The 26,430-nt window shown below is 36.7% G+C and overlaps 1 protein-coding gene across 1 annotated transcript; it reads right to left on the bottom strand.

The window, feature by feature from the left end:
- Positions 1 to 6,324: 6,324 nt before the first annotated feature.
- Positions 6,325 to 18,299, bottom strand: LOC140827590 (uncharacterized). The gene is made up of 11 exons (XM_073190317.1): positions 18,149 to 18,299; positions 17,828 to 18,052; positions 17,122 to 17,217; positions 13,782 to 13,870; positions 13,574 to 13,702; positions 10,319 to 10,439; positions 9,619 to 9,703; positions 9,433 to 9,539; positions 8,902 to 9,053; positions 8,042 to 8,138; positions 6,325 to 7,054 (listed from the first exon to the last, which is right to left on the bottom strand). Exons 1-11 carry the CDS (start codon positions 18,227 to 18,229, stop codon positions 6,755 to 6,757), a joined length of 1,482 nt encoding a protein of 493 aa, XP_073046418.1. The 5' UTR covers positions 18,230 to 18,299; the 3' UTR covers positions 6,325 to 6,754.
- Positions 18,300 to 26,430: the final 8,131 nt, after the last annotated feature.

Genomic DNA, 26,430 nt, shown 5'->3' with positions numbered 1-26,430 from the left:
ATGTGTCCTTGAACTTCTTCATTCGCCCCCTCGTGATTGGTCGTTCCGACAACTCCAAAGGATACCATGCTTCCCTTGGGGCTTGGCCTACCATGATCGCATCAGGTTGAGACCTTCAACAAATTTATTTGTTTTTTGGTCTCATCTTTCAGGTAATGAGGAGCGTAGTGAATCAAATGGTGGAATTATGTCTCGCCTAGTCCATCATACTATATTGGTCTTAAATTATTGTGTCACCATCATAGAATCTTGTACTAGTTCTATGAATTTGTGTTCTCGTGTGTTAAGTATCACCTGGGCGATGTATTTTTCCTCAAAACCTCACATTATGTTAGATTAGGTTTTGAGAGTCTTGTTTTTCTTCCACTGATGATCAATGACTCTCCATCAGCTATGTGTTGCCCCTTGAAGCAAAGTTCACTTTTAGTCTCTCCGAGTTTTTAAGAACAAAGAAAATATTTTCAAATTTGATTAGTCATTCTTCATCTTGTTGTGCATCAGGGTGCGTAAAACTTGGATAGATGGAACCTAAGGAATCTTTCAAGAGTTCGATCACTTGAATCTTCAAATCTTTGAAGACCTCAATTATTTTCGCCAAAGCATCTCCCTGGTGGTTGCTAATAGAACTACATAACTTGCTGAAATACATCAAACATATTTTTTGGATTATTCTCCAGAAGTGGAATACATTGATCCTCTTCTTGATTTTCAATATTCTCTGAACGATAGTCTTCATGACGGTTGGAGGAGTTATTTCGTCTTGCAATTGAAGATGGTTCATCTTGATTCCTAGCTCGTAAACTATTTCTTGACGAAGCCATCCTAAGAAAAAAATTTAAATTGTTGTCATTTTAAAACAGGACTTCTTGAGGATGTAAATCAAATATCAATTTAAAATAAATTCCGTACAATACTATCAACACTCTTTGACATTCAATATTCGCCTTAAATCCAAATTCGTTATCATGTAATCCTTAGTTTTTGGGTCAAACTAAGGCTAATATTTTATATTCATTATTCAGAAGGTCTGAACATACCAGTAAATACCATAGGCTTTCATTATAAGTCAAATCCATAAAAGCCTTAAAATATAAACCTTTATGGATTTTATTCAATCACCCGAAAGAATTCGGGATAAACCTGGGAGTCTCTTATACCACCTATGATTACTGACTTGAAATATCAATTATTATTTTATACTTACAATAAATGATGAAATTTCCACTACTCGTTTTTCATTAAAATATACTAAAAAAAATTCCTTCCTACTACTTTCGGTCGAAATGTACATAATTATATTCTAAGTACTTTTGTACCACTTAAAATAAACCAATCAATTATTAATTAAAAATCCAAGAGAAAGTAATTCAAAGCATAAAATCGTAAACGTCAACCAACCTAAACTAAAATTATTTCAAAAAAAAACTTAACTCTAACATCCTCTCGAAAACTCTCAAAAGCATCTTAAATCATAAAAATATTTAAGTAATCATAAATCATAAACGTAATTTTATTTGCGGAAAACTAACGACGGTCATCGGGTTGTGTGCACCTTTAGTCCAGCTAGTTCAACCATCAAGACCTCCATTAATATCAATCTCATGCTCACCTGCATCGATCACGCCTAGTGAGTCTATTGACTCAGGAAACCTTAAGCATGATATTAAGTAATATATATACTGTTGGGTGCAATAATTGTCCCTGCTTGGTAGAGCGATCGAACCGTGGTGCTTGAGCTATTGTGTGATTTAAAAGATTTGAGTTGCACCATTACCACTAGCTATAGCTTTTGGGTAAAGCGTCAAGCGCTCGGTCCTACAATTGGTATCAGAGCCAAGGTCACGGGTTCGATTCCATTTATTGCAAGGAGTGCAATTATTGGGAGAGAGATTGTTAGGTGCAATAATTGTACCTGATCGGTAGAACGATCGAATGGTGGTGCTTGAGCTGTTGTGCGGTTTAAAATATTTGAGTTGCATCATTACCACTAGCTATAGCTTTTGGTAAAGTGGCAATCGCTCGGTCCTACATATACATTCAAAGCAACGGGAAAATACTTTAAAAAAAATAGCTTTTCATGAATATAAACTTTAACATTTTCCTTTCAACATATCATATCATATTTCTTTTCATCATATAAGTATATGTTTTCCTTTTTATTGAATTCAGATTCTCAATTGTGACTTTTGTAATAGCTATAGGTCGATGGATCTATCAACGTATTACCACGGTACCGAGCGGTGAGGACATCAGCGACACTCTCACCTGTCAGCTGAGCCTTGGCATTACATATCATCGTATTGGTCACAATCAATTCACCTCCTTCAACTTTTCATATTTCCACCACTTATAAAAATTCAGGCACATATAATCATTTTTCTTTTAAACAAAGCATGCAACATGTCTTTTAGCATTAACAATTCATCATAAAATTCCATAAAAATTTGAAATAAACATTTTAACATTTATTACAGCATTCAGGGCACTTACAGGACGTTTAACATTTTTCAGGTGTAAAATGACTGTTTTGCCCCTGAAACCCTAACTTTCCCAATTTATCCTTAGACCTTAAAACGACGACACAAATCATTCCAAACTTAAACAGAACACCATATAATACACCCATAAATATTTCTTACACGTAAACTTAAGCTTCTCGACTAATTTCTCAATTCGTATTTAAACCTAGACGTACATCTCGGTTTTGACTCGTATGGACTCGAAATTTGACCAAACTTGAACTAAAGATTATTAGCACCTAACTAAACCATATACACCCAATTCAAGCCCATTAAAACATTGTACAAGCCTAAACCAGCTACTGAAGTTTCCTTTCCCTAACTTGAAAACCCTAGCCATCTACCCATGCAACCCTCGGCCCTAACCCTTATCCACCGCGACCAGCCCATAGTTGACCACCCTAGGACCCTACTAGACCGAGCTTGAGAAGCATACAACCCGCAGCCCCTCAAACCCATCCCAAGGTATGTGCGGCTCCCCACTTTCCTCACGCTATCACCTAGCCCTTCGAACCTAGAATCATGCAGCCCCCCTTGAACCATCCTACAGCCCCTTTAAGTCTCCTAGTCACACCCTAACAACAGCTATAAGCTGTGGCCATCAAGGACTCCTAGCCAAAGAACCCTAGCCGTTAAGGACTTTATTTTCGTTCAAGCCTTTCCCTAGCTCTTGTCATACCCTTAGCCCTGTCTCTTGTGACCCTTAAACCTACTGGAAATTGTCTCTTATGCTGCCCCTATCATGGAAGTCCCTTTGTGCAATGTTAACATAAGTTTCGGATAACAAAAACTTGATTTCTTAGCATATTATGGCATAAAAACGAAAATAATACAAGGGTTCAAACTTTTTTCATGCAAACATGCATCAAATATATATATGGTGTGATAGATGAGAAAAAAGAGATTAAGGAATGCCTTTGCATTTATTACGCACGAAAACAACTTGGCGATGCGAGGAACGTTGGCGGAGAGGCGACCCTTGTTGAATATTTTCTCCAAGTTCACGTGAAAACCCTTAGTTGTGTGTGTGTGTGGCCGTGTACTTCAACTAGGAAGAGTCCTAGTACTTTTAGGGTAGGGGCGTGAGTTATGTGGGGTTTGGGAAGGGTTTTTGGCTTTATTTATTAATTAAAACTAACGGTACAAGTTTAGGCCCATTAACCTAGTACATTAGACCCATTAAGCCTATTATTTAATATTTAAAATATTTTGTTTAGGAAATTTTGTGAAAATATTAGCCGAATTCAAAAAAGTCCCTATTTTCATCGAAAATCGATTACCGCTTTAAAATATGACTCAACATATAAAAACACCTCATTTTCGAAAATTTCATTTTGAAATACACCACAAGAACTTTAAAATAATTATTTAATAAAAATATTTTCCCTCATAAGGTTCTCGGTCTTCATTCCTCGATCGTGTCTCGAATAACTTTTAAAACACAGTTTTATTCATTCTAACAGAAAACTCTATTTTAAACATGTAATCATGCACATAATAATTAATTCATACCATTAAAAACGTTTAATTTGTCATTTTCCATATATTTGATTTCAATTAGATTATGTCATTGTAATTTGGACCTTACAGAATAAGCATGTACATTCTTTGACTTTACAAAAGATAACTCAAATAATATCGGTACCATCTCGAATGAAATACAAACGTAATTACATGGTCGGGCTAAGCCAATATTTCAATTTCTATAATTTTCATCATATTTGGAGTCGTGTAATCCTGAAATTTATAGTTAATAGAAAGAAATATATGTTAAGTCTTTAAAGATTTAGTGACAGAATAAATTGAGCCTACATATAGTTATAATATGTCAAATGATAATATATCATTGCTGTAATTCAATATGAGATAACATCCACCAGTAGTAATATATCATCATGAAATATCAGGTCGAGTGAAATGCGGTGAATGTTCAGAACTCTGAAGTAAATCTCGTAGATTAAAGAGGTGGCTCCCACCAACATTTGATGTAACACTTTTCTCCACGTACTCAAGCAAGATCCAAAAAATTGATCATTTACAAGTCAATGTAAACTCACATTTTTGGACTAAATTCACGTTATCATATTAACCATTTACCAAGGTTAAAATCCGTTGTTCATTTAACTCATTTTCCACGCCGAATCCACATTGTCCAGTGGACTAAAAATCCAGTACATTGACTGTTTTTCAGAGCTCCAATCATTCAGTCATTCAGTAGTTCAGTCAATATCCGATCGGTAACTAGTTAGGAACCAATAATTCAAGTGTGCATAACAATATGGTCAATAAAATATGAAATGCACAATATGATGCAATATATATGAATAAATTGGTAGTTTCTAAATTTTATTGAAAATTACAGGCTGAATGCCAAAATGATCATAATGAAGAAACATCAATAGATAACTCACAGTAGAAACATCACCTCGATAACTTAGTATTTCGCCAACTATTTTGCCTGGTAGATGAGATCAAGCCAATATAAATTTTTATAAATATAATTTAAGTAACTTTAGAATGGTTAAGATCATGATTAGATGTTGGAACATTTTGAAATTCATTTTGTACAAAACTTGTGTCAGACAGTTTGGATTAAAAATTATAAATTAATATTAAATCAAAGACATGTCCAAAAAAATATGAAGCTTCACCAAATGCAAAATCAGGCCGGACATTGATCGGAAAAATGAGTATCAGATTTTAGCCGATGCATGAGGTACAAGAGCTAGTGTGTGGTGCGTGTAGCTGCTCTAGTGATCACACACCGCTTGGGATTTTCCAGCTAACGTAGTTTATACGATATATAACTTTCACTTTTTCAAATTCGGACCAAATCAATACCATATTTTGAAAATCCAAAATGGTGATCAAGCTCGTTTCAGATGACCAAAAATTTGGTGACTCGAAAGATGATCGACCGACACATATTTAAACTAGAAAACATTTTGAACCTTTTTTTATTTTAAAATCGCAGTGAAAATCAATCAAGAAGGAGGAATATAGGCTGAAAATATCTAAGTTAAAAACAAATTTCTTGAATTTTTTTCAAAAACTATTCTTTGTGAACCTTGATTTTCTGGGTAAAATCGATTGATGATTTTGCTGCACCTCATATACACGTTGATTGCTAGGTGAAAAAAGGGTTTTGTTTAATTTGTTCGAATTTTTTGGAGACGATTTGCTATTTTTCATCATTTATTACTATTTTCTTCTTTTTCTAATCTAATTCCTATCTCATTTTCTCTCTAAATCTACGAATTTTAGAGGATTTTTCTCTGATAAAATTAATCACATGATGAGACTTTCATTGGCCAAATGAGATGAGATGAGTCACTACACATAACCAAATATTGGTCTAATTTGATGACATCTATTTGCTATAAAAAGTAATCGGCAATAAACATTTTTCATTAATTTATATAATATTTAGACTATTTTTCACATATTTTTATTCAATTTATTGATTTAATATATATTTGTATGTATGTCTACTTGAGCATTTATTTTGAATTTTTTAATTCATTTTTAGGTCATTTATACAATTCTTCTTAAATATATTATATGCCTATGCATATACTTACAACTTATGCTTAAAATCTAATCTTAATTAATTTATTTACTAGCACCTTAAATAGTTGGGTGGTTCGTACCCTTCTGATGTGTACTTTAATCGTTTTTAACACTTCCCATACTCTCCAACTGCTCAAACAAATATAATGTAGCTTCCAAGTTCAAAAGGTCGGTCATAATTACTTACACTTTAGCAACTGTATGTAGATAAATACATGATGACTTGAAGTAAATCAAAAAGAAATAACCCACAAATTCTATTTTCGGACCAAAATGAGTTTTATCCATCTAAAGCTCGAAGTAATACGATGATAGCCAAAGTAAAAATAAGAATTCTACGGATGAAATGACGAGATATCCGCTTGGTTTTGCCAAAAAGGTCTTTTCCCAACCTAGCCAAAAAGTATCGGGGCAGGAGATAATGGATCTTTCTCGCAAGACACTTCAGACCCACCAAAGTGTGCACTTGGAGCAGCTCTCTCCAGTCACTCGTTGAATGCCATTTTAACTGGCAGTTAAACCATCTGTATAACGTACCCTTCAAGTCCTTGGGAAGTTCTGGTTGACACCCGAAACAAAAAAAAAAAAAAAAAAAAAAAACAGAGAGCACTCATGTAATCTAGCTAGCAACCGCCCATTTTACCGTCTTCCAAAAAAACCTTCAACTAAGAGACCCGGAGAGCATTCACGGCTAGCCCGAGTATAATAGAGACAATAAGAATCAACAAAGATAGCTTCACCATGGTGTAATCACCTGAATCACTGGATTTCTCATTTGCTTTGTCCCTGATATTCTTTGCGAGTGAACTATCCAGCTTAGTTGATGATGAACCAGATGCTATGTTCCAAAAGTATATGGTACTTGGGGCCACCACAATTGGAGTTTCAGATTCGGGCTCTAAAATTTCCGATGCATCTGTTGGAACTTCTATAGACATTAGCTCATTGCAATGATCTTTGAGAGCCTGAAATTATAAAAGAAAAAAATAGAGATTTAAACATATAGTACTCGGCTGTTTTAGCTCCCCACCTATTGTCCGACACATACTAGTAATACTTCATTCATTTGGAGTGTATTCAAATTTATTATGCTGGCACAGAAGTATTTTTAAAGATCAAATTTTAACGCAATACATTATTATCATTAAACATAAGAAGTATCTAGAAAAAATATTTTTCAAAAGATATATTGATATAATATGGATTTAAAGATTTATTATAATGTTGGAAAGAGTAGTTCGCCAAAAAGTAGGCAATAATCATCAAATATATCAAAAGTTGAACACATCAAAAACAATATGCACTAACATAGCATATAAGTTATGCCAAAACTTCATACAAGTGGGATTTTATACGCAAAAGGAGCTTCCTCCATAGAGCACCCAGTTTCGTGGTTATGCACCTGATGTTGCCTCATTCTCAAAAACTAAGATCATTAGCAAGTAATAACTCATAATAATGATTTCATAACTAATTTATTTCTTGAGAATCTTTGAAAGCTCTAAGTCTAACACAGCTTCTCTATCAAAGATGGATGATTATTTTTTCATCCGGACAAATATTCAATCAAATAGAAGAAACAGAAAAAGGTCATTAGACGAGCGTCCATCGATTTTAAGCCAATATGGCATTGTTGAGTATCTCAGCAACCTAATGAAGACTTAAAAATGGAGCCATCATTCATAAAAAAAACGAAGAGTACTTAATCAACTGATTAACAATTACTGAGATACTAGACATCCTCGTTATGGGCGTGGAGTTTGCCTATATAAAACATTTTTTGCGGAATATCTATTGAGTTTGCAAACAATAATATATTTGTTCTCTAAGTATTCTATTGCATGTTTCAAATATCCACAAGTGCGTGATACTGTAAACTATACCCAGCATCATCTGCTCCAGCAAACCAAGTTATGGAAACTATATATTCATAAAAAAGGAAAGTAACAAACCTCGACTGTTTCAGATGTCTGAATATAGTCACATATGTAAGTGCCCTCAAGCCATGGAACAAGTACTCTTCGAGGAAATGATAGATGGCAATGTTTCCTGTCAGAAAACATATAAGTAACAGTTAAAGTCAGCTAAGAGAACCCAAATCTGCCAGCCAGTACAAAAGATTATATGATGGAAATTAGCATGTGCTGAGTACAACGACCATGAATTGTCACCAATTTACTTTGCTAAAATCAAATTCTGCTTCTGATAAGTAACATCAAAGGCATACTTTTAATGTGACACTGAGCAAAATTCTTCATGTGACTCACAGTTCGAAAAAAATTCAGTTATGCGAAAGATTGGATGAGTTTGAAATTAAAATCTGACCAAAGGGATAACGAAAAATAGATTGACCTTAGGACTTGGTTCGCCTCATATGCTACTGCCAAATTTTCAATGAACCTATCTGGCAGCATTCCTCGGGGCATTTCCATTTCCAACACTCAGTAAATAAGACAATAAAGGCTAAGGCTTAAATTTTGCCTGGTAGAAATTAGAAAAGGCTAACAGGAGAAAAAGGGTCAATGTGTCAGAGCAATAGATGCATCATGCATTTTTAATTTCTCTTTCCAAATTAACTAAAATCTATAGCATAGACTCATTTTTTCTGACTCACAATATACCGACCAAACAAGAAATAACCATTAATCAAAGATATGACCGCACAGTGTGAATGATGTATAGATGTTTAACTAGCAATGGAAGCTAGTCAACTGAGTGCACCGAACTAAGCAACTAATTGATGAAAAGGGAACTGATTTAAAACTGATAGAGATGACAGATGAGTAAACTGCTTTAATGATTCAAGATGTACCTTTGCACTTGAAGATCTAAATTTGGCACAAATTTATCAGTTGATACATGGTTGTCTATTTCCTGAATATCTTTGGTGTCAGATTCAAATTCTCTATCAGCTTCGTCGCACATAATATCCAGTCTACTCTCCAAACTCCTTATGATGTCTTCCTGATCACAAGAAGACCCAAGATCACAACATTGTATCCAGATAACATAATTAGTCACTCAGAGAATTTGATATATTATATCTTCACATTTCTTTATGCGTGTAAGTTTCATGAACTTTACCACTAACATCATTATAAGTTGTACAAACAGCAATCATAGCGAGAATCATGAATGAACAAATAGAGCATAATGAAAATTGTGAAATTAAAAAATGTGAAGGCCAAATGAAAAAAGTTTCGAAGTGGCCGACAGAAGTTGTCCATCTCACAATAATAATGTTTGTCAAGTGCATTAGAATAATCTAATGGTCTTTTTTTGGTTTGCAATCATAAAAGCATCAAAGATTATATGTTCCAAAATAGGGACAAGATGGAATTACCTTAATGTCAATCAAAGCTTGCGAAATAGGTTCCTTTGAATTCAAGTATGCAAGAGAACATACAGAGCCACCAACGAGAAGAAGACCAAGAACCTCTTTTTGGTTACCTGATTTTCCCCCAAAAAAATAATAATTATCATTAATAACTTAAATGACATTCAAATTTAGAATAGGACTAAAACATACATTTCATGTATTTATGTTGCAACAAAGGTAGAAGAAATTCCACTTCATGAAAACCCTCGGATGCACACATCTCGTCTTCTGTCACCTAATGTCCAGGCGAAGAAATATCAGAACGTAATACGCTCAGAAGCAAATTCGTTCAGTAGCTCAGGAGAAAAATAAATTGCAGGATTAGAGGGGGAGGACAGAGCTATTTGCTTGCCAGCAGCTGCAGAAATTAGTTTTATCCTTTCTATTTTATCCTGGCTGGGAAGGACCAAATTAGTTCCGAAGAAACTCTTGACCTCTACTTCTACATCTCAATATCATTCAGATTTGATTGGATATGCAAACCATGTTCATACAATACTAGAAGTGATCAGAAATGCAGATTGGTCATATCAATAAATAAAGAAGCCTGCAATGATAACTTGTACTTCAGTGTGTCAATATTGTGACAAAATGTGGAAGGAAGCGATGCGCTAAGTGGACTTGTCCCAATTCATGGATCATCTGGCTAGGGGAAGAGGCATCTCATCATCTAGAAGATCCTATCTGGACTCACTTACATTACAATCCTTAAAACGGGTTATCAACTTCCAGATGTTCTGATTCAACGGTCTGATAGTTTACACCTTCCTCTTATTTAACGTTCAGACATCTTTTTGATCAATTTAGAGTGGCCAAACCAAAAAAAAAAGGAGGAACTGAGTGGAATTACCACTTTCCCATCGATCAAAGCCTTTGCACCTGCAAGCTCCTTGGCATGGATCATGATTCCATCACGAAGAACATCAGCAAACCTTTTGACATCCAACCCATCCTCATGGACTACAGGCATCCTAGAATCATTGAGTTCAAAAGAACCAGATATGAGCAATAGAAGCAACTATTCATCTAAATCAACACTTGAATACAATAAAAGAGCTTATAAAACACATAAATCACTTAAGCAAGGATTTATTTCGATCAAGGGTATTCACTTCAATTAACAACAAAAGTCGTGGAAACAGAGGAAAAATCCACAAGTATAATGCACATCTAATTGGAGCTTAAAATTTTTGTAAATGATTATATCGACCTATAGTGATTTAATCCCAAAGGAAAATGTCTCACCAGACCAAAAAACAAATTTAGATAGTGATAAACCCAAATCTTATAGAGATTTAAGGGACTTAATTTTATAATATTAGTGCTTATCTGTAATTGTTATCCCTGGTTATGTGCTTATTTGAATTAATATTCATATATTTGAATAAAATAAGAAAAAACCTATTTTGGGAGATAAGATGATTTTACAAGACTTCAAAGGCAACAAAATACCAAAAGAACGGAATAAAAATATTTTATTATCTGCAGAATATTGAAGTTTTGAAAAAAAAATATCTTATCTACAATTTTTGAACTTGACACGTGCTTAAAAGATTTAGAGGAATAAGCCCATGAAGAGTTGATAAAAAGAGACGTGAAAGAAGAGTACATGAGAGAAGACTAGAAAAGAAGCGGAGAAGATGCAGAGAACTACACGTGAAAAAGGAAGAGATAAGCAGAGAAGGAAAGGAACAGAGAACACTACACGTGAACAACAGTGAAAGAGAGGAGAGAGGCAGAAAACTTTACATAGAAGATAGCAGAAGAGGTGAAGAGAGACTTGGAGGAAGACGGCAATTGCTAGGGTTTGAGAGAGAGGAGAAAAACAACTTCAAAGGTGAAATCACGCCAACCACGCTGAGATTTTCTCATTACATCCTAGATTTTATTCTTATGAGTTCAAACATTGTGTCTTTGCTTTGTTTTAATTTTATGGAATAAATTTCTTTAGGCTAAGACCTCAATAGGGCCAAACAATACTTTGTTTGATATTTGGTTTATTTTCAATATATTATTTTTCTCGATTTTAATTATTTAATGATGTTGGTTTAATATTTCTTGTTAATAGTCTGATCAACTATTTACATGTTTGTTGATTATCACGAATCGTAAGATGATTGGTTAATTATAGCAACTAAGACGTCATCAATACATGGTTAAACTGATTATAAATAGTATTCGGTTTCAGTGTATGGTTTTAGGAGAAGACTGAAATATCACAAAGATTTAATGCATTTAGATTTAATTAAATCCAATTAGAAATAATTGGACTGTTAGATTTAAATAGGTTTTTTTAACTCGAGGAATCATTTAATAAATAAATTGAGGATTTCACCGTGATTGTCAAGAACTAAATAATTAATTGAATTTTAACACGTGTTAACATAGTAGAGTTTCGCACCGTTGTGTGTCTTAGTTCTTTATTTGAAGTTGAATCCCTTCTTGATCTTTAAATCCGTCGTTTTTAGTTGCAATTATTTTATTTAATAGTTTAGATCGATATTTGGACTCACCATCCATTTACTATAACTTGATCTAGTCCTTTTGCTAGATTTATTCCCAACCAAAATCGTGTCAGTCAGATAGATAGAGGAACGATTAGCGAAAAACTCACGAACAAGTAAAAACTAAGATAACAACCACCATTCAGTTTCATGTTCTTATAATCAAGATGTAAATATTCTGAACTCTACAGATAAAATGCGGTCAGAACCAGAATTTCCAATGATAAAACTTTCCCGCTAATAAAAGGCCAAACCTCACAAAATCATGATGGTGCCTGAAATAGAAATAAAATAGTTTCAGCTTAAGTAATGGTGGTATGGCTAATCGATTATTTCACTTCAGATACAAGACATAATCACTGCACATTAGATTATCACTATTAAACAACTTTCTTCAAGCATTAGAATATGTTGAGGATGGGGAATTTGAGATAAATATGACTGATGCACACATCAAGATGGAAAATGACCATCCCAATGTTCATAAATTAAGGAGAGGAGCATGAGACGTAAGGAGTGGATAAGAACTACAGGGAAACTTTTCAGCATCCCTCTCCCCCAAATAAGCACACGAGTGACCCAATATTGAATAACAAACCCATTTCTTTTTTCCTCGAGAGTGTAATTAGAGAGGGGTTGAGCGTTCGGCAATGGGATCTTAAGTTTAGGAGGAATTTTTCTGAAGAAGAGGAGAGTGAGTTCATCGAGTTGCTTGGTCTTTTACAAAATGTGCGTCTGGAATCGGGGGTAAGCGATTACAGAATTTGGTTGGGGGATTCCACGGGGAACTTTTCGGTAAAATCTTTCTACGACTCTTTCTTCACTACGACTTCTCTTTATCCTTTTTCCTATTATTTGAATATCTGGAAATTACCTGTTCCGCCAAGAGTGCAATTTTTCTCGTGGATTGTAGCTTCGGAGAAATTACAGACTAGTGATGTGATACAAAGAAGATGGCCATCTTGCGCATTACAACCTCAATGGTGTTGTCTGTGTCAGAGCAATGGAGAGAATCAAGATCATTTGCTCATTCACTGTGAATTCACTTCAAAGATTTGGCATAAGGCTTTCACGGAATTACAGATGGTGTGGGTAATGCCGGGAAGGTCTAAGGAAATGTACAAGCTGGAACCAAACCTGCATAAAGGAAGGAAAAATGAGAGATTCTGGTTCATAGTTGTCCACTGCATTTTTTGGACGATTTGGATGGAAAGAAATCAAAGGATATTCGATGATATCGCGATCACGGTCGAAGAATTATGGGAGAAGATCAAATTCAGAGTGGCAAACTGGACGATCTTATTGGATGATTTCAAACACCTTCGTGTCTCCGAGATTTACAGGGATTGGAGATTCATTTTCATTTAGATTGTACCCTACTTTTTTTCAACTTTAAATGATGAGTTATTTTCGCTAGGCGGAATTCTTATCCGCCTGTTGTAGTACCATCTTCTAATCATTAATATATTATGTTTCTTATCAGAAAAAAAAAAATATAAGGATATTTCCAACATTTATAAACAATGACATAATAAGCAAAATAGCTCAGTGATCCTAAGAGAACCAGTAACATAAAAGATAAAGAGTGATAGCAGCAACACCTTACATCAAAAGAGTACGTGCATCTGAATGTTTGAAGGGAACCTAAGACCTTGCCCATTTTAAAATCACAAGGCCGTAGACAGCTAGCAGTGACATTGTCTGCCAGCGAACAATTTCGACAAGTCCACCTGAAACACAAGCTTTACCCACTTCATCAAATCTAACAAATGCGGTATTTCAAATTGAAGATGAGGTATGAAAGGTTACCTCATAGGGCTATAACTAATATGAATGAGTAGTCTCTCATTCTGATCAGTTGTGATTGACGAGGCAGCTGCTGCAACCCCTTTAACAGTCTGTAAGCAACATATATGATCATTAAATGTTACACAAAAAAATTTAAGCTGTTCAAAAGCATAACAGCTATAAACAGTAACGATAAACATAGGTTGTCCAATGTGTTCCATATGGCTCAGATTTTCAATAACACTGAGCTCCATTCTTTTCACGTTATCCGGCAAAGTTTCTGTAAGGTACAAAATGCGATAACGTAATCTAACTGCATGCGAATCTAGGAAAAATGAAAAATACCTAATTAAATTATTTTAATTGCATAAATTAAATGTGGTAAGCATGTTTACATGTTAAAAATATGATTTTTTATTAGAATGCCTAAAACAATGTTTTAAGGGTTATTCGAGACGTGATCGAGGAACGGAGACTGGGGACTTTAAAAAGAAAATATTTTTATTTAATGATTATTGTTAATTATTTAATATATGGTATATTTAATAGGTAATTTTTGAAAATAGTGTTTTTGAGGTGTTTTTATGCACCGGGTCGTATTTTAAACCGATAATCGATTTTCAACGAAAATAAGGACTTTTTGAGAACTCGGCTAATATTTTTGAAAACTTTTCTAAACAAATATTTTACCTACATTATAATGGACCTATTATACTAAGGTTATTGTGCCTAAACTCCCACCCAATTATTTATATCAAACTTGATGCTTCCAAACCCTAAACGTACACTAAAACTCACGCCTCCTACATCTAGAATCCTAGGGTTTCTCCTCCATCAGCATACGCGCACACACTTATTTTCAAGGCTTTTCACGTGAACTTTGAGGAAGAAAACGCAGAAGGACTCTCCCGTCTCTCCGCCAACGTTCTTCGTGCCTATAATTGTTTTTCATGCGTGGCATGCCTTAATCTTTCCTTGCTCATCATCCATACCATATTATGTGTGAATATACATGTTTGTATGAAAAATATGATGCCCTCTTATTTATTTTCGTTTATGTGCCTTATACATGTTAAAACTTGAATTTTCATACTTTTTAAATCATGTTATTGTTGCACAAAGGAGCTGCCAGGTTAGAGCCATTAGATGGGACATTTTTCAGTAGGTTTAAGGGTCCTAAGGGGCACGGTTCAGGGATGGACGAGGCTAGGGAAGGGCTGCACGAAAAATTGATTTTTAAGGGGACTAGGACTCGGGTTCGGGTTCCTTGAAGGGCACGGCTCGTGCGTCGGCTGAGGCTAGGTCCAGGGGTCCTAAGAGGGCTGAGTGGTTCTAGATGTGTTGAGGGAAGGCTGGTGCGAGGAGAAGGGATGGAACGCTAGGTTTGGGCCACGCGAGGCTTGAAGGGGCGAGATCTTGAGGGCTGCAAGTGCACAGCCAGCTAGGGCTGGTCCAGTAGAGTCCTAAGGGTTCAGTCTAGGTCCTAGGTTGGTTGCATAGGGTCTGGACATGTTGTTTAAGGGCTAGGCTCGAAGGACTTGAAGTTGGCTAGGGTTAGGGTTTTCGAAATAGGGCAGAAATTTTCAGTAGGTTTCTAGGCTTTTCTATGGGTTTTAAATGGCTTGATATAGGTTCTAAAGTGCATGGTTAGGTGTTAGTAAGCTATGGTTAAACTTTGGTTAAGTTTCGAGTCGATTCGGGTTAAAACCAATACTTTGGTTCAAGTTTTAAAACGAATGACGAATTTAGTCGAGGGCTTAAGTTTACGTCTAAGAAATGTTTATGGGTGTATTTTAAGGTGTTATGGTAAGTTTGGATGGATTGGGTCTTTGTTTTAAGGTCCAAGGGTAAATTGGGAAAGTTAGGGTTTCAAGGCCAAAACGGTCATTTTACACATGAAAAATGTTACACGTCCTGGCAGTGTCCTGAATGTTGTAATGAATGTAAAAATATTTATTTTGAAAAATTATGGAATTTTATGATGGAAAAATGTTAAAGAATAAGTTGCATGCTAGGTTTCAAAAAGATGTTATATGCATGAATATTTACAAGTGATGGATATGATAAAATGTTTGAAGGAGGTGATTTGATTGTGACTAATACGAATACGAAACGATATGATGACATGTAAGGCTAAGACTTAGTTGACCGGTGAGTGTCGCTGATGTCCCCGCCGCCCGGTACCATAGTAATATGTAAGATTGATCAATCGACCAACAGCTGATATGACAATCACAATTAATAATCTGGATTCAATAAAAAGGAAACGTATATGTATATGATAAAAGGAAAGGTATATGATGAAAGAAAATGATTTAAAATTTATGCATAGTAAGCTATTTTATTAAAAGTAATTTTCACTTTTGCATATGGATGTATACGTATTACTTGTTATCACGGTTAAGGTTTGCTGAGTCATTAAACTCGCTAGGTGTGAATGATGCAGATGAGGATGTTTATGATCATATTGGAGGACTTGATGGTTGAACTTGTTGGACTGATGGTACATATAACCCGAGGACCATCGCTAGTTTTCCGCACTATTATGATTTTACAGTACTTTAAAGATTTTATGACTTTCATGCTTTTGAGTGATTTTTGAGAAGATTTAAGAGTTTATGCTATTTTTGAAATATACTAGCTTTAGGTTTTGGTTTGACGATTTTACATTTTGCACTGCGTATTGGATTTTGAGTAAAATAGTTGGTTAAGTATTTTAAATGGTGCAAAAGTATATATATATATATATATATATATAAATTTCGGCCGAAGCCTCAAGGGTTTGGAAAAAAAAATTCTAGTATATTTTAAAGAAAAACGAGTAGTAGACGTTTCAGTTTCCATGACAGCTTATATAGTAGACGTTGTCAGCACCCACAATGCAGAAAGAATATCGCTTCTCAAGAGCTGCTCATTGAAAGCCGGTAATAGAGAATTAGACTATTGAAGGAAAAAAAAAAGAGTCCGCACACAAAACACTTTTGTAACTGCGAGTGTAGTTAGCAAATGTGGAAGAAGAAGCGTATATTATGTAGATTACAGATTTAAAATTGTGGTGCTAAGTATCAATCATTGATCTTCACATGAGTTTTTGCCAAGAAGAAATGTGCCATGTAATCTAATACAGATGGTGGCTCATGGTAAACAATCTCAGCAAAATGCACATAATCAAACAAACAAGATGCATGCCGCATGCACATACACTGAGAAGGAGGAAGGGTTAGATACATTATTCGTCACTATGTATTCAGAACTACTAATAAAATAAGCCTGAGGCAGCAGCTAGAACTAGACACTCCGAAGCATTAAAAACTAGCACAAAATGGAGAAAATATAAGTATGAGTACAAATGTAACAAAACCTGGCATAGCGTTGTTATTGAATTCTTGAATGAGATTTCATTGACCCAAATGTAGATACCAACAACTTTCATGCCACCCAATAGCATCCTTGAGACCTAGAAGGCAAAATCAAGAGAGGACATCATTAAAATCTACTACAACCTTTAACAAAGGCTAGAGCTAAGGTCAAAATTATGGAAATGTTTAAGAATGGCAATCCTGTATAAGTTAAAAAGGAATCATGATAAATGTTAAGGAATAGATCAAAGAAACGATTTTATTATGCCTAGATAATTCCTAAAAAGGCTAGTTAAGAGTGGATTGAAGGAAGAGGAGAAGATGAACATTATGCAGTAGAAGAACTGTTGTCACATTCTTTGTTAAAATGTAATCGCACTTGACCCACTTTAACTCGTGGAGAGTTCTAATTGATCAAGAATGCAACGAGTGAGCCAGATTCAATTAGTAATTGGATGATTGCACGTGGTTGGCTGCTGTGGCAATTTTTGAGGTGACTACCCAGACACTAAAAGTTATTCACTTCCAAATTCTTTTTATTTTTTGCGTTGTTTTTTTGTTCAGTCGGCCAGATGATAACATCATATGAATCCAATTGAATCGGCTAAACAATCAAATCAACGGCATAAAAAATAATCAAAACATGAGTAGATAATCAAGTAGCAGAAGTAAAAAGACAAAAACGTGAGCTGAAAACTGGTATATAACCTGGCGGGCGTGCTCGGAGACCCAGTCGATATCAATAAAGAGCGCTGAAGCCTCAGCTTGAGATTTAGATTTGAATGAATTCTTCTTTTTATTTCTGTCATTTTCCCCAGCGCCGCCGATGACCGAACACGGCGGATCCCCGGTATCGTTTGGTGGCGTCGGTACCAAATCATACACGAATCCTTTATCCAACTTTGGACTCAGCTTCCCGATGACAAGCCCTACCTGCACAAACCCAAGAACCAAAATTCAAAATTAAACATCTGTAAAAAAAACCAACAAATCCAATGCCAAGCAGTGAACATTTCGAATATCACCAACCTGCGATGGGAGGCCAGAGCCAGTGAGGCGGTTCTCTGCCAATTTTAGCTGCTGCTCATCTCCAACCACCGCTCTGACCATGATTTATCGGTTGTCTGCGAGATCTTTGGGGGTTTGTTTAATGCGTCGCCTCGTCTTGTATCATTATATATATATATATATATATATATATATATATATATATACACACACACACCTAACGTGTTATTTATATATATATATATATATATATATATATATATACACACACACACCTAACGTGTTATTTATATATATATATATATATATATATATATATATATATATATACACACACCTAACGTGCACAAGTTAGTGAAGTGTCATTGATTTACCACTACTACAACCGCCTGTAAGGCTTTTACAATCAATCAAAAGGTTTAAAATAAAAATTGATCTTTAAATCTTTAGTTTTAAGCAATAAGTTGTGAACTTTGTTTCTCGTATGCTTTTAAGGTTATTTTAGATATCTCTAAATGTGGATAAACAAACTACTGTTTATAAATAAGATTTATCTCTGGATTTTTTAATCGATTTTCAAAACTCTCGATTTGATTTTTTATTAATTTAATTTTCTTTTTTAAAATTAAAAGATAATTTGCAGATTGCATGATATAATCAAAAGGAAGATCATAAATATAATCATAAGACATATACTTATATGATTTTGTAGAGATATGAGAATAGACAGCTAGAGAGAATTCTTCGAAATATTAGACTTTGTATTAAGCAAGAGAAAATAATATTTTCGGTGTGTGGATCACAAAGGGAATCCACTCCTTTAAATAGACTAGAAAATAATAACAGTAGTTTCACTTATGTAATGCCCGAGAATTTGATCCTAATAATCTGTAATTATTGATGTATAATTTGACATGATTATAAGAGGATTAATCGGGACACGGTTTGAATTCGATATAAAGATATATATGTGCGAGGACAGTAGCATCGGCGCACTTGCGCGACCGAATGCGCGCACCTGCGCCAAACAGGCAGAAGACCTCACGCATCTGCGCGGAATTTGTCGCGCATTTGCGCGAGCCTATACAAGTGAGGTCCAGAAGCCATCGTGCATATGCGCCAGTAATGTCGCGCATATGTGTGAGCTGCCAAGGCCGAGACCAGTAGGTCTCGCGCATATGCGCCAGTAATGTCGCGCATATGCGCGAGACATGCAAAAGGAAAAATTGACGGGTGGCTTATTGCATGTTACGGATGTATATATATATATATATATATATATATATATGTATATATATATATATATATATATCAGATTAAGAAACGGATATCATATAGAATTGTTATGAATTTAAGAGTTGAATTGATTGAGATGTGATGTCAGATTTGTACGGTGGTTGATTATAAGTTAATGGAATTGGTATAGACTGATATGGTATTACCAGTATCGCAAGATTGTACTGTTGTACTGTCACAATTTGATAAAACAGAGGTGTCGTGATTTAATTAGAATATTGATACAGTATATTGATATTGTCATTGCCAGATTGAACAGTGACAGACTTTGAGTCAAGACTTCGATTGTATCAGAGCGACATCAAGAAAGGTAAAAGTAAATGTTGATTCGGGATTGCACAACTCGAGTTAGGTTTGACTTGAGCTTCCCAAAATCACATACTTTATTTTATTGCATTGATATTTGCAGATTATCAGATTGATATGTTAATCTATTGACTTAGAGCAGAGTCATAGTTTGAGTCTAGGACAGATCGGCCTAGCTAGGGCAGAACTGCCGAGTCTTTGTCAGAACCGCGAAGACTCTAGACTTACGGTGTATCGATGAGCTTAGATGTAGATCGACGTCTATTGTAGACATTCGATACAGCATACCAAAGTCTAAATTAGATCGGAATCCCTAGGTTAGAAGTAAGTTGAGATAAGATAATAAGTCATTGACTTAAATACAGATTCATATTTGTTCATGTGGTCAGATTGGATACATGTTTTAATGATTGTTTATGCTTTTATATATGTTTTATATGATTGCATTGATACAATGTTTATACTGGGATATTTATATCTCACCGGAGTTATCCGGCTGTTGTCTTGTTTGTATGTGTGCATGACAACAGGTGGGACAGGTTCAGGGTCACAGAGGTGAAGAAAGATCGAGTTAGAGTGGTGATTCCGAACTTGTATAGAGATAGGTTTCATTACTTGATTGTAGTGGTTGAACCCTAGTTTTGAAACTAAATGCATGTATACAGGATTGTATTATTATGCTGGTTTGTATAATAGAGTGATTCCATTACCTTCCGCATTTTAAAAAAAAAAATAGACCCTGTTTATTCAATTGATTAAATTTGTCCCAATGACGATTAAGAAATGATTAGCGTTCGGGTCCCCACAACAGGTGGTATCAGAGCGATAGATCCTTTAGATTGAGATAGAAGAGGCGAGTGAGTGGGGTAGAATATGTTTTCTTTCCTGCTTTTGGATGCTAGCATGTCTTACTGCTTTAATACATGTTACTTCTTTATCTGATTTGATATAGTAATATGTTTTATTGAGATTGGATCAGCAGTAAGATGGTCAGAGGAGGATTGAAACAGAATTGTGATATTTGTTACTAATCTATTTGATTATCAGATATGCCTCTGAGACGAGTACCAGAACAGGGAAATACATCAAATCCTCCAATGGATGTCACCCCGACTCCAATGGAAATGTTACTGAAACGATTTCAGTCATTTGATCCGCCAACCTTGAAAGGAACGGAGAACGCTGTGGAGTGCGAGAGTTGGCTTGATGATATAGAAATGTTGTTCGAATCCTTGGAGTATACAGATGAGAGGAGAGTGAAATTAATTGGACACCAGTTACACGATGTTGCAAAGGACTGGTGGATTACGAGAAAAAGAGCCTGAGAGCATAGAGGTACGAGTATTACCTAGGATATATTTAGAACTGAATTCTACCAACGTTTCTTTCCAGTGTCGTACCGAAACGACAAGGGGGCGGAGTTTGCCAATTTAAAGCAGGGACAGATGAACATAGAAGAGTACGTGTCAAAGTTCTCCTCCTTGCTGAAATTTGCTCCACATGTGGCTGACAGCGAGGAAGCTACTGTTGACCAGTTCATCAATGGCCTGAACCCCGATATTTTCACATTGGTGAACACAGGGCGACCGAATAATTTTACTGACGCCCTAAACAGAGCTAAGGGAGCAGAAGCCGGTCTGATGAGACAGAAAGGGGCTTCATTTGTGCCTCCAGCACCGAGACCACAGCAACCACCTCCCAGATTTGAGGGTGGCAGCAGCAGTGGAGGGAGGAAGGAATTTTTGAAAGCCAGGGGAAAGCAATTCAAGAAATCTGGCAGTAGTTCTTCCAGCTCCGGTGGGTCCAAACAGAGCCAGAGTTATACTTGAGTTTATTGCAAGACTTGCGGAGGAAGACATGCAACTGCGCAATGCCAGGGAGTGACTGGTTGTTGCAACATCTGTAAACAGCCGGGACACTTTGCTAAAGTGTGTCCACAGAGAGGTTCCCAAAGATCTCAGGGAGCCGAGTCATCGGGATCAACAGCACAGACTGAGAGACGATCAGCTGCTGTTCACACATTCCAGCCAGCGCCAGCTCAGTCACAACAGAGGCCAGGAGGTAGCCAGACTGTTAGCCAGCCTCCTAGACAGCAGGCCAGGGTATTCGCTTTGACAGAGGAGCAGGCTCAGGAAGCAGCAGATGACGTTGTGGCAGGTAACTGTTCTTTATGTGGTTACTCTGCTTACATATTAATTGATAATGGTGCTTCACATACATTTATTTCTGAACGATTTGCATTAAGTCATGCATTTCCTGTAGAGTCTTTAGCTATTGTAGCTGTCTCTTCGCCTTTAGGGACATGTTTGATATAAGTAAATTCTGTAAAACAGTGTGTACTACAGTATGACGGGCATGAGATTGAATTAGATTGCATTGTACTTGGATTGTCCGATTTTGACTGTATTATCGGTATTTTTGAAAGCCAGGGGAAAGCAATTCAAGAAATCTGGCAGTAGTTCTTCCAGCTCCGGTGGGTCCAAACAGAGCCAGAGTTATACTTGAGTTTATTGCAAGACTTGCGGAGGAAGACATGCAACTGAGCAATGCCAGGGAGTGACTGGTAGTTGCAACATCTGTAAACAGCCGGGACACTTTGCTAAAGTGTGTCCACAGAGAGGTTCCCAAAGATCTCAGGGAGCCGAGTCATCGGGATCAGCAGCACAGACTGAGAGACGATCAGCTGCTGTTCACACATTCCAGCTAGCGCCAGCTCAGTCACAACAGAGGCCAGGAGGTAGCCAGACTGTTAGCCAGCCTCCTAGACAGCAGGCCAGGGTATTCGCTTTGACAGAGGAGCAGGCTCAGGAAGCAGCAGATGACGTTGTGGCAGGTAACTGTTCTTTATGTGGTTACTCTGCTTACATATTAATTGATACTGGTGCTTCACATACATTTATTTCTGAACGATTTATATTAAGTCATGCATTTCCTGTAGAGTCTTTAGCTATTGTAGTTTCTGTCTCTTCGCCTTTAGGGACATGTTTGATATCAGTAAATTCTGTAAAACAGTGTGTACTACAGTATGACGGGCATGAGATTGAATTAGATTGCATTGTACTTGGATTGTCCGATTTTGACTGTATTATCGGTATTGATATGCTGACCAAGTACAGAGCTACAATTGATTGTTTCCACAAGATAGTGAGATTCAGACCAGATATGGCTGAAGAGTGGAAATTTTACGGTAAGGGTTCTAGATCGAGAATTCCTTTAATATCCGTATTATCTATGACTCGATTGTTACAGAAAGGAGCAGAGGGATTCCTTGTATATTCAGTAGATTTACTGAAGTCGAGTCCAGCATTGGCAGACCTGCCAGTGGTACGTGAGTTTGCTGACGTCTTCCCAGATGAGATCCCGGGATTACCTCCAGTTAGAGAAATAGACTTCAGCATTGAATTGATGCCAGGTACAGTGCCGATCTCTAGATCTCCGTACAGAATGGCACCAATTGAATTGAAAGAATTGAAGAATCAGCTGGAAGACCTACTGGCCAAAGGGTACATCAGACCAAGTGTTTCTCCTTGGGGTGCTCCAGTATTGTTTGTAAGAAAGAAAGACGGTTCGATGAGACTCTGCATCGACTATCGGCAACTGAACAAGGCAACGATAAAGAATAAATATCCTTTGCCTCGTATTGATGATTTATTCGATCAGTTGCAGGGTTCTTCAGTATATTCCAAAATTGATTTAAGATCAGGATATCATCAGCTCAGAGTCAGAGATTCTGATATCTCAAAGACAGCATTCAGAACCAGGTATGGCCATTATGAATTTATTGTCATGCCATTTGGTTTAACGAATGCTCTAGCTGTGTTTATGGGATTGATGAACTGTATCTTCCAGAATTATCTCGATGATTTTGCGATTATTTTCATCGATGATATTTTGATTTATTCAAAGAATATGAGTGAGCATGCTGAGCATCTAAGAACTGTGTTACAAATTTTAAGGGCTGAGAAATTATATGCTAAACTGTCAAAGTGTGAGTTTTGGTTAAGACATGTAGTATTTTTGGGTCATATTATATCCGGAGATGGGATATCGGTGGATCCCAGTAAAGTGGAAGCCGTGATTTCTTGGCCAAGACCGACATCAGTACCCGAAATTCGCAGTTTCATGGGTTTAGCAGGATATTACCGTCGTTTCATTAAAGATTTTTCGAGTATTGCTAAACCAATTACTCAGCTGACTCAAAAGAATGCTCCATTTGTTTGGTCTGAAGAATGTGAGACCAGTTTTCTGGAGCTGAAGAAGAGGTTGACCAGTGCCCCGGTGTTGACTATTCCCTTTGGTACTGGTGATTTTGTGGTTTATTGCGACGCTTCTCACAGAGGGTTGGGATGTGTGCTGATGCAGCGAGGGCATGTTATTGCTTATGCCTCAAGACAGCTTAAACCACATGAGACCCGTTATCCAATTCATGACCTTGAATTGGCAGCCATTGTCTTTGCATTAAAGATATGACGACATTATCTTTACGGGGAGAAGTTTGAGATATATTCTGATCATAAGAGTTTGAAATATCTGTTTCACGATCTGAATTGAATATGAGGCAACGAAGATGTCTTGATTTGCTTAAAGACTTTGATTGTGAAATCAAATACTATCCGAAAAGTCTAATGCAGCAGCAGATGCACTAAGTCGAAAGGTATGTTCGTTATCCTTGTCGACGATCGGTGTTTCAAATTTAGTAGAAGAATGCTGTTTGTCTGGATTATCATTTGAAACAGATTATAAACCGTTGAGACTTTATACGATACAAGTGGAACCCGAGCTGACCTTAAGGATTAAGGCAGCTCAGAAAGTTGATCAGAGTGTACAGAAATCAATATCGATGGTCAGAGCAGGGCATCGATCGGAGTATCAGGTACGTGATAACGTCTTGTATGTGAATAATCGTTTGGTTGTGCCGAATGTTTCAGATTTGAGACGACAAATATTGTCAGAAGCGCACAACAGTCGATTCAGTATTCATCCTGGTGGCAGAAAGATGTATAATGATTTGAAAAGACAGTTCTGGTGGAAACAAATGAAGACTGACATTGCCGAATTTGTTTCCAAATGTCTGAATTGCCAACAGGTGAAAGCAGAAAGAAAGAAACCAGGAGGGTTATTACAGAGTTTGTCTATTTCTGAATGGAAATGGGACCACATTTCCATGGATTTTGTGACGCAGTTGCCGCGTTCCTCCAAAGGTTGTGATGCGATTTGGGTCGCGGTTGATCGACTGACCAAATCTGCATGTTTTATTCCGTACAAGATGACATACAGATTTGACCAGATGGCAGAGATCTATGTCAGAGAGGTGGTCAGATTTCACGGAGTGCCGAAGTCAATTGTATCAGACCGTGATCCTCTATTTACTTCGCACTTCTGGCAGAGTTTGCAGCAGGCTCTCGGTACGAAGTTACATCTGAGTACCGCATATCATCCACAGACCGACGGACAGTCAGAGCGGACTATCCAGACACTGGAGGATATGCTGAGAGCAGTAGTGCTTGATTTTAGCACTAATTGGCAATATGCATTGCCGCTTTGTGAGTTTTCGTACAACAACAATTATCAGACGAGTATTGAGATGGCACCATTCGAAGCGTTGTACGGAAAGAAGTGTCGATCCCCTCTCTATTGGGATGATATCTCTGAAGTGCCTGAAATTGGACCTGACATGATCAGAGATATGACAGAAAAAGTGAAGCTAATTCGAAAGAAAATGAAGGCAGCGCAAGACAGACATGCCAAATATGCCATTGTTCGACGTAGACCGTTGGTATTTGAGGTAGGAGACTGAGTATTTCTGAATATTTCACCTTTCAGAGGAGTTGTCAGATTTGGCAAGAAAGGGAAATTGTCTCCACAATACATTGGGCCTTATGAGATTCCCGAGAAGATAGGAGATCGTGCCTATCGACTTGTCTTACCGCCTTCATTATCCGGAATACATGATGTCTTTCATGTATCGTTATTAAGGAAATATATTCCTGATGCTTCACATGCTATTCAACCAGATGAGGCCGAACTGGATGAGACGTTGAGCTATATTGAAAAACCGATTCAGATTATTGATCGTAAAGAAAAACAGCTCAGAACGAAGACTATTACACTTGTAAAAGTTCAATGGACTCGTCATGGCACTGAAAAAGCCACCTGGGAAACTGAATCAGACATGAGACAAGAGTTCCCAGAGTTATTTCGATGATGTAAATTTCTTATACAGTTTTGTATATATACTCCTTATTGATACGATTAATGGATTGTGATTTCGAGGACGAAATCGTATCTTAGGGGGGGAGAAATGTAATGCCCGAGAATTTGATCCTAATAATCTGTAATTATTGATGTATAATTTGACATGATTATAAGAGGATTAATCGGGACACGGTTTGAATTCGATATAAAGATATATATGTGCGAGGACAGTATCATCGGCGCACATGCGCCACCGGATGCGCGCACATGCGCCAAACAGGGAGAAGACCTCGTGCATCTGCGCGGAAAATGTCGCGCATATGCGCGAGCCTATACAAGTGAGGTCCAGAAGCCATCGCGCATATGCGTCAGTAATGTCGCGTAGAATTGTTATGAATTTCAGAGTTGAATTGACTGAGATGTGATGTCAGATTTGTACGGTGGTTGATTATAAGTTAATGGAATTGGTATAGACTGATATGGTATTACCAGTATCGCAAGATTGT

This window comes from Primulina eburnea, chromosome 3 (genome assembly GCF_022965805.1).
Source record: "Primulina eburnea isolate SZY01 chromosome 3, ASM2296580v1, whole genome shotgun sequence".
In the NCBI taxonomy this organism is placed as follows: Eukaryota; Viridiplantae; Streptophyta; class Magnoliopsida; order Lamiales; family Gesneriaceae; genus Primulina; species Primulina eburnea.
The sequence above is the reverse complement of the archived record's forward strand: the minus strand, read 5'-3'. Positions and strand labels throughout refer to the sequence as shown.

Excerpts from the sequence above, each read along its gene's own strand:
- LOC140827590 (XM_073190317.1), bottom strand. The coding sequence starts at position 18,229 with ATGGTCAGAGCGGTGGTTGGAGATGAGCAGCAGCTAAAATTGGCAGAG. Across the intron at positions 9,704-10,318 it reads CTTTGATCGATGGGAAAGTG|GTGACAGAAGACGAGATGTG; the intron begins GTAATTCCACTC and ends CCTGGACATTAG. Across the intron at positions 9,054-9,432 it reads AAGCTTTGATTGACATTAAG|GAAGACATCATAAGGAGTTT; the intron begins GTAATTCCATCT and ends TCTTGTGATCAG.